Below are 16,365 nucleotides of genomic sequence, written 5' to 3'. Positions count from 1 at the left end.
ATAAAAAGATACAGTGAACACCATAACAACACTTTCAAGGGATTTGTTTATTTTTGGTTTACAAACAAAGGCACCCAATATTTCTGTTTATGTCTTATAAAAGCTCACAGATTTAGCATTTGTTTCCAAACATCTGTTCCTACAGCAGAGAAAAACATTACAGGAAAATGTAATTTTTTTTCCTGGTCCCCAATTTAAATACCAGTAACAGTTCAGTGATAATGTTGTTTCAGTCTCTTCCTATTAACCAGCTGATACCCCTCCTGTAACTTGCTAGTCAAAACACTGAGTCTGCTTTCATGGACCAAAATATAGTTCCAGTATATTTGTGACCAACATCCTTCATGTGCAATCACCGGTGGGAAGCACTGCAATGGGACAGGGCTCCCACATGGAAAAAGCCCAATAGTTCCAGGTAGAATTTCACAGACTGACCACAGGAAGTGACAAAACCAGCAGAATAAATGTGACACTGAATCTACTGTCAGTTCAATAGGATGATGATGAATTGGTGTAAGGTACCAATAGGGCACAGAACAACAGTCTCCAAAGAGGGGAAAAAACGGGTTTCTAAATTGGCAAATGTTTAGTGTAGAGGTTAAATATGCTTAGGCTTCAAGTAATCCCTCTCTTTGTTATTTATCCAAAAGACTAAATTTCTAAGCAGTGTTTTGGACCAGAAGGAATCGGATCATTGGATTCATAGTTTATCTCAGTATTAACAAATCAACATTAGAAGTATCATGTTACAATGCTCATATATTATGTTTATAGTTAGAAACAACCAACATTCGTAAGTGAATTGTTTCACAGAATGAAGAGAATTCTGTGAATTGTTTCACAGAATATACTTATCTTTTGCAAACTTCAGCCATGTGCCAATATGGGACAAGGGATGTCACTGGACAGGAAGCCCCTCTGAGAAAAGTCTCTAATTTGGGAATGCTTAAGCATACTCTCAGGTATAGTAAGATACTTGGGGAGGCAGCTAAAAATGTAATACACCTACTGTATCTATTAGAGTGTAACATCTCCAAGCACAGAAGCCTTAATTGATTTCAGCCACAGTCAAAGGTCTCTCACACAAGGTGTGGTCCTAGACCATTTAGGCTTTTCATCGCTAGCTTTATATATACACCAGTAATTTTAAAAAGGAATTACAGCTTAACTACTTACTACAGAATATTTAGCTTCAACAAGGAAGCCATTATCTTTTCAAAATGAGATATACACCTGAAGGAAAGGTGTTCTCTTTAAAGTAACAGTTTTTAGAAGAATAGCAAAATAAGTTCTTTACAAATTCAATTCAATAGGACAAAAAACTACCAAGGGCAAGTATAACATAGTTCTTGTGTAATTAAGTCATTATTTGCCTTTCCAGGCAGATTCAAGAACAAATTCATCAGTACAAACTGATTTGAATGAACAAACACTGGGCAAGGGTGCTGGTCAGTGCATCAATTAGTGGAACACTACAGTGTTCTCAAATCTGTGCAACCAAAATTTAAAGGGATCTTCATGTATTGCCTTGGAGTAAAGAAACAAGGATTCAATCTTTTGTTACAACTTGCCATTTTTACAAATGTTTTCCTGAAACAAAGTAACATGCAGAAAAACCCCAGATTTCTTCGGGTTTAAACCTAATCATTTAAGTTAAAAGATAGATGGAAGAACTGTTAACACTTATTCATTTTGGAGTAAGGTGCATCTTACTCTGCTTGCCCAGTGAAATGAGGTTTTACTAGGGCAGGGATGGGAAAGTGTGTTTGTGCATTGGTGTTGCCCATGCATCAAATTAAACAGTTCAGAGATTTTTTAAAAATTATTAATTCTTGAAGTATTTGCTAACATTGCTTACAACTTAAAAACAGGTGTATCTCTTAATGAAAGTCTATAGCTTGTCCACCTACTATTACCAGCAATATAAATAGCAACTAAGCATAACAAATTCCTTTTCATTACCTTTACCCTTTGAAGTCAGAAGTGTAACAATCAAGTGCTGGCTCTGTGTTCTCAATTAAAAAAAAAAATCATTAAAAAGAGGACAGTCAATGACTTTATATGCACCTCACTGAGTTACACTTCCTTTTATCTGCTCAATGCTAGGATCAATTCTGCTTTCAGAGTAGAAAATTGCTCATGCCGACACAAATGCAAGTTGAACACAGCCAGGTTCAAGCACAGAACCAAATCACAAAGTGCATTCTGAAGCCCAGATATACAAAAGGCCTTTCAGTAAATAAGGAAGGTTGGTTCATTTTTTAATTTCTTTTTTCTTTTAAAGCAAAGGAGGCACCATTGCTGCATCCCTGCTCTGAGGGGAAGGGAAGAAGTGGCAAAACTTAAAAAGAAATTACAGAAGTCCTCAACTATTTTATTTCAGGAGATCGAGAGTCATTTATACACTTTTGCAACTTGCAAAACCCTTTGTAATTTAGAAGAATTTCAAATAAATAGGTCTACAGCAACTAGTATCTACTATGCCAATATTTATCTTGCTCTATGTGGAGTAAAACTTAAAAAGAAAAAAAATCATGTTAAGGCAGATTCCAATCAAACACGTTCCAAATTGCACAGTTATGTTGGTCAGTGGTCTAATATGTCTTCCCCAGGTCAAAGAGTCAAAGTTATCGAAATGCTTTTCTACCCCAATTAAATGTGGCACTTGCCCTTTTTACTTGCTCTGTCTCTAGGAAGATACACAGCTAACATTACAAATACCGTTTATTTCACACTTCAATTAAAAATGAAATTATGCTTTATGAAATGTGAGATGACTACATGTTACAGGGTTTGTGCAGTTAGACCACCATATGCATAGATGTCCTAATGCTAAATTCTCTTTCTCAGTATCTCATTGTACTGGAGGCTCTGAAGTAGGAGAGGAACTTGTAACACAGACTAACCACAAAGTACCAGATGTTTCTTGCCATTTGTGACCTTGCAATAAAGATACGCCAGATCAGGATCACGAGAATCGTGTTGAAGCCGTAGCGAATGTTCCTTAACCTGGGGAGAAACAAAAAGGAATCATTAAGAGCCAACGTACAAAGACTCTGAGGAAAAAAGAACACCCTAAAAATTAACTTCTGGTATAGAATTGAATTTGTCTATTCATTTCAAGATACATTATCAGTGGTATTAGGTGAATGACGAAAGTAAGTGAAGAACAAACAGTGAAGGCCTTTCACTGCTGAAAAGCAGAATGAAAACTAAGGAGCAGAGTCAGTCCTGTTGCTCACATGATCTTCTGCTTTAGAGCTGCTTGATGGAAACCTCCTGAAGCCAACATCACAATGGTAACTTACCTATAGAAGGCTGCCAACCACACCAAAAAATATTTAACACTATGAACTTTTCTCCTCCCCACGAGGTATTTAAAACTTCATAAATACATAGAAGTAACTCCAACTGCCACTGATGACAATAACAAAGAAAACAAAAACCAAACCACCTCACCCCCATCATCAAAACTCATCGGGTTTTTGAGACATTTCCAGCCAAGGAGCTCAGCCTCTTCACTGCACTTTTAAACTCCTTCCTTCTCAGGGAACTATATTTAAAGTGCAGGATAAACTATGTGACCTTTTAGAGCAACTGTGATTTTTACCAATCTCTTCCCAGGTAGAGATGGAAGCTTCAAGAAAAACAGCAACCAGAATTTGCTCAGATTTCTTAGAAACAGAGCAATTCTTCAGCTCAGCAGACCATGACAATTTATATTTTAAAGGCAGCTCTTTTTAGGGAAATACTGCCTTTATCTTGTTTACAGGTAAGGCTGGGTTCCTCTACAAATCTTATTTGCAGAGAAAACCAGTTTAAATGAATATGTTACAAAAGCAACACTTTTTTATTTGAGGAACAAATTTACCCAGTGGTTCCCTAGAGAAAGATGTCCCCTGGGCTGCCAAACCTGGTTAACACTAAGGCAGTGGACTCCAAATTCAGATTAGAGTCAAGAACTAGATGGTAACAAAAGAGACCAAATTAATACCTCAGGGTAAACGTAAGTCAGAATCTAAACCTCTTGCTAAACAATCCACTTACAAACTTGAGAGCTGGGGGCAACCTGATGCTTCTCCAACACAAGATTATTTCTCATGTTATTTTCAGTATGATCCTTTGTACAAAGAATATGTGATATTATGTGATCAACTATGTGATCATTTCTATGCACTTTTTAATGGCATCTAAATAGAAATAAAAACCACCCAAACCGAACAACCCAGAAGGGGACACTCGTTTAGCTATTTCCACCATGATCACAGATACCATTTTTCACAAGCATATTTGTGATTTTAACATATACCAAACCACTCCACAGCTGCAAATCCTTGTCTTTAGAATGACAACACAAGCCACGACCTGGATTGTTTCTCTTTGTGCTGTCAGGATTGCAGACGTGACGTAGCACTGCAGAACAAGATGATTTTTATTTCACTCTTTTAAGAGACAAATCAGAACCTCTACTGCTGCCTTTATGAATCAGCCAAGAACAAAACAAGGGCAACTGTGCTAATAAAATTCTGGACAGTAACAATCCATTCAAATGGCAGGAATTAAGCCACAGAGAAAAGGCTAAGGAAGTCATCCTAGAGCACCAACATCGAAGTGTCCTTCTCTAAAGCACAGTCCCTTGCCTGTTTATTCACCTGCCTCAAAAGATCACATTCCCAGCAAAAAAGCTATTGTTCTATTAAACCTCCCAAACAAGCCATTCTGACCTGTGTAACCATGGACCTTTGACCTTCCAAAAGATACTTGGGTAAAATCAAAAACCTGGATTACAGTATCCGCACCAGTGATCAGAGCTACAACCATAATCCCAGACTGATACTGTAACTATCAATACTGGGAGCAACTCAGGAGCAACAAATTTCCTTTAGAAAATGCTTCAGACCACTGGACTGGAACAGAAGAACTGTGGAGAACCTAAACAGGTGCTATTAAGAACAATTAAGTCATAACATGGAAAAGCAAACCTGGATAAATGCAGGACACAGAAAATATAAAATTATACTTAAAATAAAATAATTTAAGACTATACTTACTTATTCAAGTGTTTCCTAGCTGCAGGGAGGCCTGACATTTCTTCATTCAGCACATATTTCTTCGTTCCCAGACAGTAACTTTCCATATATTCTGCCCAGTGTAGTTGTCGAACGTCAAAATTAAATGTCTGCGTAAGAGAAAAGCTTTCACTGCCAGTCGCCTAAAAATTCACCTCTATATAATTCAAATGAAAATAAATGTCTTTATTCCAGATAAATCCAATCTGTCTTTGCCACAAGAAAGTTATCCTATCCTTAATCCCAGAAAGAGTCCAGACTGAGGCCCCATTTTTGATTCAGCCACCGGCTTCTGACATCATCTCTTCCAAATTTCAATCACTTTATGCTTTATTTTCCCTCCTCAGCAGTAATTTTCTTCTCTCCACTCCTCAGTTTTCCCATTTCAACTGTCTGTAAGGAATTCCATTCCAAAAATAACTATTTTCTAGTATGTTATTAATTTTTAAGCAACTAAATAATTCTAATATGCTCTAAAATAAACAGTGCTCTGTGCCAAGGTCGCTGGTAAGTGCAGGGTTCTTTTACCTGTGCTTATAGTTGTAGAGTTATATTTTAAATACAACCATCTGAGTGTCTTCTGCAGGAGAGAAAACTATGATGAATTTGATACACAAGTTTTTTACTGATGTATTGATCTCCTCATCTCAAGATTCTAGAGTAACAGTGTTTAAATCCCAACAAAATGCAGCAATTTGAAAATACGAACAATTCAAAGCTCTGGTGTCTGGCATTTTGTTTTTCAAATTTTTCCTGAACTTAAGTTGCTAGGAGGCAAGAGGACAGGAAGGGGTGGAAATACCATCCACACAAAAATCACCAAAAGCTATTTTATTTCCTACTTTTAGACACCTTATTTAGAAAGCTGGCAGCTTTTCTGGAATGTAACTACTGAACTGATTCTGGGAAATGCTTCAGTAGGAAAGACATCTTAAGAATGACAAAACTGTTCAAATGTGTACGGGAAATCTGAGTTTTAGAACTGCAACTGGTGATTTTTATCCTGCTGAATATTAACCAACAAAATCATAGCAGAAGGGAAGTTTAAATTCAGTTGGGGCACCTGAGCCATTGTTGGTGAAGGAGGTAGGGAAAATGGGAGTAAAGTTAAACCTGGGAAGAAACAACTTTTCCTTCTTCCTCAAGTCATCCTTGCTTCACTTCTCCCTGCCCTTCCTCTCATCATCTCTCATCATGTCACTGATGCAGCCTTTCACACAGCCTTGGCACAACTGAAAGGATCTACCAGGAATGTGCAGGGCTGAGTTCCTGCTAGGTTAGCTCCACATTACCACATTACAGCTCATGTCCTTATTCTATCTTAAATTCATGAGCTGCTACTCCCCTCTCAGTCTCCAGGCCCACACCAAACAGCCACTTGCCTTTTTGTCTTCAGGGCTTAGCTGGTTCATTAGCATAGTCATGTTTTCAGTGCTCCAGGTCCAAGAATTGCTTGTAAAGTATTCTAATAACATCATGGCCTTATGAAGACGTGTTATTGTCTTCATCATCCTACAGTCCGCAGCGTGGAATGGACAGGTTACATGGGTAAAGATTAGTTCAAACAAGTGAAATAGACAATAAGATTTTTTTACCCTCCAACCCTCTACCCCCATGTCGAAAAATCCTCCCTTGCTCTGTACGTGAAGCATGTTATATTACATCAATAGGATATTTCTGCATAGTATTGAAGTGGACTTTGGCTGTCCAATCTGTATAGAACCAGAAATTATCAGACAGTCTTTCTTTTCCTAATCCTACTTCCCAGTGCAACAGTAAATTACCATTTCTTCTTTTTTATTAAGGGAAACAATACATTGTCTTCTGTTGGTAACTCCTAGTTTGGGACACAGAGATGGAACCCTTTTCCCTTCAGGGCACTGGAGCATTTAGCTGTACCCAACAGTCTGACTTGACAGAAGTCTCAAATTGCAACAGAGCATGTCTGTGCAGGACCTGCCCCTTAAACAAAGGAGGAAGTTGCCCTGATCTTCCTGCACATTGTGCAAGACCAGATCTTTGTAACAGAACAGGGGTTTTTATTATGGTTACTAAGAGATCAAGGCTTAAAAACACCACCAGCAAAGGGCAGGAAAATATTTAAGGGCACAGACAGATCATAGCAGAACATGTTCAGTGCTACTTCAAAATATGCAGAAATACCTTCCATCATCTTTTATTATGAAGAGGAAGAAACTCTACAAAACCATCACTTGGAATACAGAGAAATCATGTTATAAGCATCAATTTGGACAAGTTTCTCTTTGATCATACCATCTGAAGTGGACCAAAAAAAAAAAAAAAAAAGTCATCCAGCTTCTCAGATGCAAAGCTTCCACATTTATGATGAGAAAATAGTTTCAAAGTGCTAGAGACAGCCACTCAGTTTTAATAAGTACTAACTAGTACCACATGGCCTAATGCCATTAAATTCCTGCTCTGGGTGCTCAAGGTATTTCCATCTCGCAGAAATGGAAAACTGCTTCCAATTTGATCCTTACAGTAGGACACTGATCATTTTAAGCACAATGGTACAGGAAGAGGCAAAGAAAGCAGAACCCAGTACTAACAGGAAAAGGTTTCCTGAAGGTAAATTTTGCCAATACAGATCACAGAAGCAACAAAAACAAACTTATTTTTCTCTGAAAGCTGCCTTAATGCATTCATACTTGTAGAAAGGATATAGCACATTGTCCCAGAAACACCTCTAAAGAAAGTATTTTGCATTGCATTAGTGTCTCTTACTGTCACTAGCAGCTGGTATCTCAGTATCTAAAACATTAAAATTTCCTCTTTTTCTTCTCATGGAATGGAGCAATACAAACCACCGAGACCACTGAAAAATGTCAAGTATCTCTAAAGCATATAAACCACTAATTTTTTTCTTAACCCTCATAGGAATATATCTACTAATTCACAACTGTCTTCAAATGTTTCACCATCAGCTGATTTTATTACTCAGCACCTCTAGAAGCTTTCAAACACCTGCTTATAGTTTCACCAGTTGGGCAAGGTGGCAACAGTAGGGGCTGAGTTGAACCAGAGCTTCTCTGATGCAGAAATAATTAGGAATAGAAACTCTGCATCCAAAACATGTCCTGTGCTATCAAGACAAAACAGAACTTTAAAAAAAAAAAGTATGTTAGTTAAGTCAAAAAATTAGGAAATAACTCAAAACTTGGAAAGCAAAGATCCCATTGGTCCGATAAGCCAAAAAGACCTCGGAGCAAAAATGCCTGGATAAAATTAGTGCTAAACAGCATTTAAGCCTTTTTGCAGAGGTCTGTCCACTGACAGCCTGAAGATTATTTAACTTGACTTGTCCTTTTGAACCTTCCCAGTCTGTGCCCTTATGCTAAGCTGGACGAGCAGCTGAATTTTAGAGTGCTTTGACTGCTACAGTTTAAAAATCTTGTGCCCCTGCAAAACACTAATTGAGCAAATGAATATCTGGTAAGTGTATATTTTGAACTTGTTTCTGGCCACTGACATTGGTTTTCATTCTTTTCTAAAAAAAACCCAAACTAAATTTAAACTACTGCAAAGACTAACCTCTGCTGGGATTCTTTTTGTCTCTGCTCATGGATATGATTTTAGAGCTTAGCTAATCTGATTACAGAAAAAAAAAAGCTTAAAAGAGGTTTTTTTCTCTCCCTCCAACTCAAATTGGATTTAGTGACTGACCACAGAACCAGCTGATTCAACTCATCAAGGAAAAAATTGTTTTTCCTTGTAGGGTTATAGTTTCTTGCTCCATCAGCCCAAATAATCCTATTCTCCACATTATCTCAGCTGCTCGATCAATGACAGAGTTGGCAGAAGTGGACCAAGCTTCTCTGTGACACTTTGCTGGTTTGCACTAAATCAACATGAAACTACACTTTTCTTTGAGGAGAGGAAAAAGCAGCCTGGTGACATTGAGAGATGTCAGCAGTGAGTGTCAGTCCTTTAGTGGACACTTGTGTAGCTCTGGCAGGCTAAGCAATGGCACCATATTCCTCCTGCAAATGGGAACACACACGACTCAAAGCCGAGCATGAAGTTGCACAATGGAACTTTATCCCTCAACGTGAAGTTTTAAAGGTTAGTTATTCCAAAGATAGCCATTGCATACAGGTCATAAATATCAACACCATATATAACCAGTCAGTACAAGATCAGTCATTGCATCACACCTTCTTCATCAGCTGAAGACAGAAAAAGTCAGACTTCTGGACCATCTCACAGAACTGAGCATTAGTGGCAGGCAGCCAGCCTGGGTGACTTTCACCCAGATTCAAGGTAGAATTTTGCCTCCTACTTCTGCAGTCCTTAATGCCATCAAAACCAAACACATTGCAACAGTTTGAGAAGCACATCACAGGAATTAAGCAACTTAATTCAATCATCCATACGTTAGGTGGGCTTGTTTCTATGCCAGACAACTTAAAGTGACCTGGCTTAAGGCTACAACTGCAATTTGAAGTCTTACACACAACCTATTGCCTCCAGGTTAAAAACAGTCCTGATGCTAAATACAGACTGACCCCTCAGCAGATCTACATGCTTCCAGTCTGCAAGTTTCTGCAGAAGCATTACAGATAATTTTTTTTTTTTACAACTCCTCTAAAAAAAACATAGAACAAGCTTTTAGATTTGTCTTTGTTCAGATTTTCACCTGGCTGTAAATTTTGAAGTGTAGGACACACTACTGAATTCTTATCTTTCCAGCAGCTCTGTGGTTCCTTTAAGCACACAATTTAAGCACTTCAATGAGATAAAAATGTATTGATCTATTTAACATGACTATGCTCTTAACTCATTTCTGGTTTGTAAGACAGTAACTACATGAAAAGTGCTTCCAGTTTTAAGAAGATTTAAATTGAAATAACAGATGTAAAGGACCTAATTTCACACCTCCCTCCATACATCAACCACACCTCTCCTTTAGCTTTCTAAGAAGCAGCAACAGAAGAATTGCTGCAGAAATTGCTGAACTACAACTTTAAATATTTAATGTCACATCCTTTTTACTCAGAGCAACTGGAAAGATCTGCTTGGTGTGCATTTTTAAAGGCTTTAACATTTCAAATATCCCAAGCTGCTTTCAAATAACACACGGTTCTGTTGTGCCAAGCACTATGCAAAGCTACAGGAGCAAACTATGCCTTGTATTAAAGATAATTAGACAACTAATAAGCTTTGCTATGCAACTAAGTATATATGGCAAGCTACCAACAACACTACCTTTAAATTTCAATGCCAAGGTTTATCACCCCTATTTATGTAACTGCACAATGCTAGAGCATTATTTAGCATAAAATATTAAATCTTCATTATGCCAGTCCCTTCTGTAAATGTTCTTTCTACACAAATTTGGAAGAAATATTATATAGGTTATTTCTTCCTTTCCTTACCTGTTAATATTATCAGAGAACTGTTAAATTCAAGAACCTTCAACTAGATGCAAAAACAGCAAAAAGATTTCCATTTCATCAAAATCATTGCTTCCACAAGTGAGGTACAAAAGAATGACTTCATATTTCAGAAAGATTACAACAGGTCAGTGCTTTGAAAACAGGACGTTTTTTGGTTTTAATTTTTATTATTATTAACATAATTGTTTCGTTCTGAAGGATCATAGACCTTATCTATTTCTAGGTATTCATTTGCTTTTACTGCTCCTGTTGTAGGCTCCCATTTTTAAATGCTTTAAAAAAAGAGAGGAGCACTGTATAATGAAAGCTGCATTCCTGTAAGTGGGCTGTGTAGCCAACTTAAAAGCTGTGACTGAACAATAGCTTGGTTTAGTTCAATGTGCCATCTTTTCTGCAAACTGGAAATCATAGCTTCCTATAATAGAAACTCATCCAATCACTCTTATAGTAAGCTAACCAGGAATATTCATATCAGTAAAAATTTATTTTCTGTTCTGTAAAGTATTAATGTCACCAATTGTACCACTAGTCATAAAAGTCCTAAATTCCACCTTTAGACATAAAGTAAGAATTCCAGGAAAAGCAAAAACAAGATTCAACACTCCCAGTGTTAGAACATAAAACTTAGCTAAATATTCTAGACAGCATGATTATTCACAGCCTTATTTTACTCCCACTGGTCAAATACTCAGCAGACCAGCTGCCTTTCAAAGCCTGACAAGATTCTGGCAGCACTCCTTCACAACCACTTGGAAAACAGGATGTTGGCATTTAGAGTATAACTATTTTAGTGAGTGATGAAGTTTTCATATCTGTCACAGAATTTCTATCAATTTTTATTAAAAATAACTCGAAAAATTCAAGAGAACCTAGAAACTAGGAACTTTTATGTACAATACCTTCTTTAGAGTTGACACTCTTAAAACTTTTTAATGTGGGAAGATTATTATACAGGCACAGCCAGCTGCCTAGGCTGTTGCTCTGAAGTATTACACTGTTGCAACTCAGAGGTTTTCCCCTACAAAACACTCACACAGCTCCTTTCTACTCACCCAGTACCATGTTACAAGAGCTTTTACCCTCCTTGTAAGACAGACCTAGACTACAGGACAACAAATGAATACTCGCTTGCATTAATACGCTGTCACCACCGTGGAGGTTTTATAGTCTGCAGGCAAATACTTGTGAAAATGTAACATAAGCAGTGAGTTAAGGTCACTATATATATATATATATATATAAGGTCACTATATATATATATGGCTTAGCAAATCTGAAACAAATTGAAGTGGTATCTTATATTCCTTCTACATAATTTAGTTTAGCCTATTATTTTCACCGCTTTAGTTAGCCAAATACTGGCCTAAATATTATAAACTGAACGGAATGGAATGCTGAGATGATACAAACCAACACACCAGGTCAAATTGTATCATCTACAGCAATAATCCACAATTAAAAGCTCAGTCCCCCCTTCCATTTTCAGTTTATAAAAGTAACAACAACTTAAACACAAGCCACTTCCTGAAGTTTAATGACTGATGAGGATTCTGATCCAAGACATCCCCTGGACAGCACTGTTAGGCCAGCCATTAAACTCTTCAAAACGCAGCCACTGGGTTGTTATTGCTTAGTTAGTAAACCTACATAGTGCCCAGGCCATGTCTTCTTTACAAGCTTCCACCACCTTAGGGGCAAGATATTTTTAGTCCTGTCCTCCTTACCATGGTTTCCGACCTTTTAATCTCAGCAAAACATCCCTAAAAAATAACGGTAAGACGTTGTGTGCCATCTTACAGCGAAGCAAGAGGGGGCTGGTGCAAAACTTAAAGTCAGGTACCCTTAGTGCATCATCTAACGGATGTAGCCTCATATAAATACTAAGGTGGTCGTCAGTGGGAAAAAAATAAGGATCAACATAGTTTTAGTATTTATTACTCGAGAACAAAGATCACCTGTTCTATATCTTTTAATTCTCTTTACCTCAAACCCCCAAACTATCCAACAATTCTCATTTTTGCTAGAAAGTTCAAAGTCACTTTGAATTGGAGGACCTGTTCTCAGGAAAAAAAGGTTGAGTTTTAGTCACAAAACAATCAGGGAAAGAAAAAATACAAAAAAATTAAAATCAATATACATCACAGTGTAAGCATAGCTTCATTTAAAAGTCAGAGGAACAGACAAGGCAGAGCCAGTCACCATTACCTTGGGCTTCTTCCAGTAATCCTGAGGTAGGTATCATACAGGAATGCTGGGGCCTTATGGCTCACAGCAATCCAGTAATGATATAAAAGGTGATTGGAAGTTAGATTTACATTGGGCCGTCTGAAGGCCTGCTCGAGAGGATTCCTCTTGAAAGTGGAAATTACATGGTATTCTGAGAAAGAAAAGTTGTGTAACAGCTTCGATAATCACCATGTAAAATGTAATGCTTTTCAAAGTACATTGCAGGCCACAGCATCAACATCAGCGTGTTATTTAAATAACCACCCCAACTCTTCTACAATGCACAGAAACTAAAACAGTTATAAGCTTCTAACTTAAAATGCTGTTCAACTGCTTCTTACTATAATCAAGATGTGGTTTATGCCTTCATCTTCAGTATCATATTTTATTGTAGCTTCTCTCTTTCTGTTCCTCTTCCCTACCTTAGAGGTTGGTGGTTTCAAACATTGACAGCAATTTCAGTTTATAAAGCATGTAAGGCTATTTAAACAGTCATCTATATTTCGTGATTGCTTGAGTGAAGAATTTTAAAACAGACTGAGGAGTCTGTAGTCATCTGGAGTGATTTTAAATGACATTTGCAAACAATTTATCCAAATTTGGGCATTAAGAAAAAAGCAATTAGGGTGGGACTCCATAAGAAATTCTTGATGACACCTGTAAATTCAGTATGTAACAGATGTGCAGGATCAGGGTCTTTAAAAGTTTTGTGGAAATTCACCTCTCCTTTTAATCTTCTCTTATAATTTTATGCTGTTGTTTATAGACAGCACTTAATTACCCTGATTTAAACTGGGATATAAGTGAAGTCAGCAATTTTCCACGTTTGGTTGAAGCAATGATGTTTGCAACTACAGATCCATGTAAAATGGGCAAAAGCAAGTAAAATTGATTTAAGTATTGAGGTTAACTGAAAGAAAAAAATAATCTGAGTTTAAGAACTCAATTTCTAAAAAACTGAAAACTAATAAACAATTTTACTATGCCAAACAGCTTGTATTATTCTTTATAACATAAACTGTTACAAAGCTGTTGGCCTGACATCCTAGTCAGGATATCTTAGAGTTGAAAATAGGTAGTCATATTTCCTTAAAGGCTACTCTTCACTGTACATGAATTGTCGAAGTGTCATGCAACAATCTGAAGATTAAAAAAGCCACCTCAATTAACAATCAACTTAAGCCAAACACAAAGAGCTACACAAGGGCAAAAGTACTACCAAAGCTCTCAATTATGCAGATGTACAAAACATTTAATTGTGAGCTGCTTATTCATATGTATTTATTGATGTTGGCATTACACACAACATCACTTCTCTCCACACACTACCCACACTCTGTGGATTAGGTCATGGCAGCAGCAAACAGAAGTCAGTTCTCCCATAGCTTAAGTTATAATAGAATAAGAGTAGCAGAAAAAAATCCCAACAAGAATCAAATGAAATGGAGATAATGCTGAAGGGGGAGAGGGGGAGAGAATTAACAGTGGAAGCTAATGAAAAAGCACAATACACTGCAAAATTGAGAGGCATGGCTAAAATACCAGTTTCAAAAAATAACAATGCAATATGGTCTACTGATTATGACCTGTTTGATCTTGTTTTTGTACTAAGGCTAATGAGAAAAAAGAAACACAGCATACCAACTTCACTCCAGTGGAAAGGATTGGTGGCACCTGTTGTACAGTTATACACCATGAGTTTTCTTGGTCTAGGGGACAAAAAGATAGAAGAGCAAGTTAGAAGAAAAACCACCTTTTAAAAAGACAGACCACAGAAGATACCCAAAGTTACCCTTTCCCTCAACAGCATCATTTATATAAAGAAGAAAGCATTAGCCTCATGGTAGATTTTTTGCTTCAGCATCTTTCAGTATTTTTCTCATTCTTTAATTATCGTATTTCTTTTATTTTAGAGAAGGCATCACCTACCATCACTTACACTACTGCAGGCTGTATTCATTACAAACAAGACCCAGGAAAGAATTTTCAGACATAGCTTCATAGTATCAGTAGGTGATGTCTTCCTCTGGCATAAGCAAGTTACACTTTGAGAGACTAATGCTGTCAGAACCTTATATTCCTTTGTCCTGAGGGAATAGCAGGACACTGACAAGAATTTCAATACAAGACTGATTTACTAAATACACAATATAATTGCAAAATATTCAGTACTCTCTTTTGTCACCATTTATACCTATTAATTCCAGAATACCAGGCTGCAGCGAGTGTCATATTAACAACAACATCTATTGGAACAAGATCTGCTAATGCATTGTTGGAAGCTCTCATTGTTCGAAGAATTCCTTTTCCTGCCTTGAAGAACAAAACAACAACAAAGAGAGACAGAAGACCCAGCAGTAAAACATATGAAGCTTTTTTGCCTTCCAAAAGGAGGGGGGAAAATTAAGTATATTCATTACTTACAGCAATGAAAATACCACTAGGTCCATTGAAGTTATCAATCCAGCCCTATTAGGAATCAGGGAGGGAAAGGATTTGATTAGAGTATACTGAACTCAGCAGCTTCAAGTGACAATCTGAGCAGATTCTATGTGTGTAAGGGGTGGAAGAAAAGAAGGCTAAAGAGGAGAAAGATATTCCATTCTATGTCGCTAATTAAAGTTCCTCCATAGCAAATTCTGGCAATGTAGTAAGTTCCTATGACTCAGACAAGAGATCTACCTGTAGGACTCAGTGGTCCTTCAGAGCAAGATGCTTATTTATTTCTGAGTGAATGAACTGCAATTGTCCATAAAAATATGTTCAAAGTATTCATGTTTACAAGTATTCTTAGACTAGCAACTCAGATTTTTTTCATTTTTCAACCAAAATACATACTTGCTCAGCTTTAATGACAGTATTTAGACACTATACAATGTATCAGTTGTTATCCAGAAGCAACCAAGACACAACTTCACAGTCCAAGAGATTTTCCTCCATGAAGGTCACCGGATAAAGAGGCTCTCAGTGTGTTACTACAGTCTACAGCAAGATGGTCAGGTGACAACTCAGGGACTTACAGGAAAAGGCTCCTTCCAGCTGGCACCAATGATGGACGGCCTTACAATGGCAACGTTTAATTTTGCACTCTCTTGCTGCACCACAGATTCAGCTAAGGCTTTCGTGTATGTGTAAGTATTAGGTCTTTTGCCTAATAGTTTGGGAGTAATATCATTCACTAGGTCATCATCCATCCACCTGAAGAAACAAAACAAGAAGCAAGTGTAAATTATTGCATGCTGCTTCACTGGGGAGGTGGGGTGTGAACTGCTAAAGTTACCATGATCACATTTTATTCCTTTAAAGAAAAAGGGACACGCACCTAAATGAAAACAAGTTTCCCAGTAAAACAGAGGATTTCATGTTCAGTGTCCATCAAAAGAAGAATACTAGCATTTATTTTTTGTCCAGGTAATTAATTTGTAACACATCAACTACAGAGCAAGCAGCAGATTCCTTTACAACAAACCCAAATTCTGTCAACCAAATTCTCAAACACAAAGCGCAGACACAGCAAATTAGTCTTTGGAGCACAGGCTCGCTGCATTATGATCTACAAAGTGATGCCACTGCAATGGAGTCCCAGCTGCATTACCAGAGTCACACACCACCCCTGAAGCAAGCCCGTCAGTGTTTCTCCCTTTAAATCAGTT

At 37.4% G+C, this 16,365-nt stretch overlaps 1 protein-coding gene across 4 annotated transcripts in view; it reads right to left on the bottom strand.

Annotated features, from left to right (window-relative positions):
• Window positions 1-27: 27 nt before the first annotated feature.
• FAR1 (fatty acyl-CoA reductase 1) overlaps window positions 28-16,365 on the bottom strand; it is a 33,890-nt gene continuing 17,552 nt past the window's right edge. For all 4 annotated transcript variants that reach the window (XM_032110791.1, XM_032110792.1, XM_032110794.1 and 1 more), the window contains exons 5-12: window positions 15,733-15,910; window positions 15,137-15,181; window positions 14,907-15,025; window positions 14,354-14,421; window positions 12,692-12,863; window positions 6,452-6,581; window positions 5,052-5,179; window positions 28-3,009 (exon numbers count right to left, since the gene is read on the bottom strand). In XM_032110791.1, the coding sequence (XP_031966682.1) occupies window positions 2,847-3,009; window positions 5,052-5,179; window positions 6,452-6,581; window positions 12,692-12,863; window positions 14,354-14,421; window positions 14,907-15,025; window positions 15,137-15,181; window positions 15,733-15,910 (1,003 nt within the window). In that variant the 3' untranslated portion in view covers window positions 28-2,846. The remainder of the gene's footprint in view (window positions 3,010-5,051; window positions 5,180-6,451; window positions 6,582-12,691; window positions 12,864-14,353; window positions 14,422-14,906; window positions 15,026-15,136; window positions 15,182-15,732; window positions 15,911-16,365) is intronic.

The sequence above is a fragment of the Corvus moneduloides genome, chromosome 6 (genome assembly GCF_009650955.1).
Source record: "Corvus moneduloides isolate bCorMon1 chromosome 6, bCorMon1.pri, whole genome shotgun sequence".
Taxonomy (NCBI): domain Eukaryota; kingdom Metazoa; phylum Chordata; class Aves; order Passeriformes; family Corvidae; genus Corvus; species Corvus moneduloides.
The sequence above is the reverse complement of the archived record's forward strand: the minus strand, read 5'-3'. Positions and strand labels throughout refer to the sequence as shown.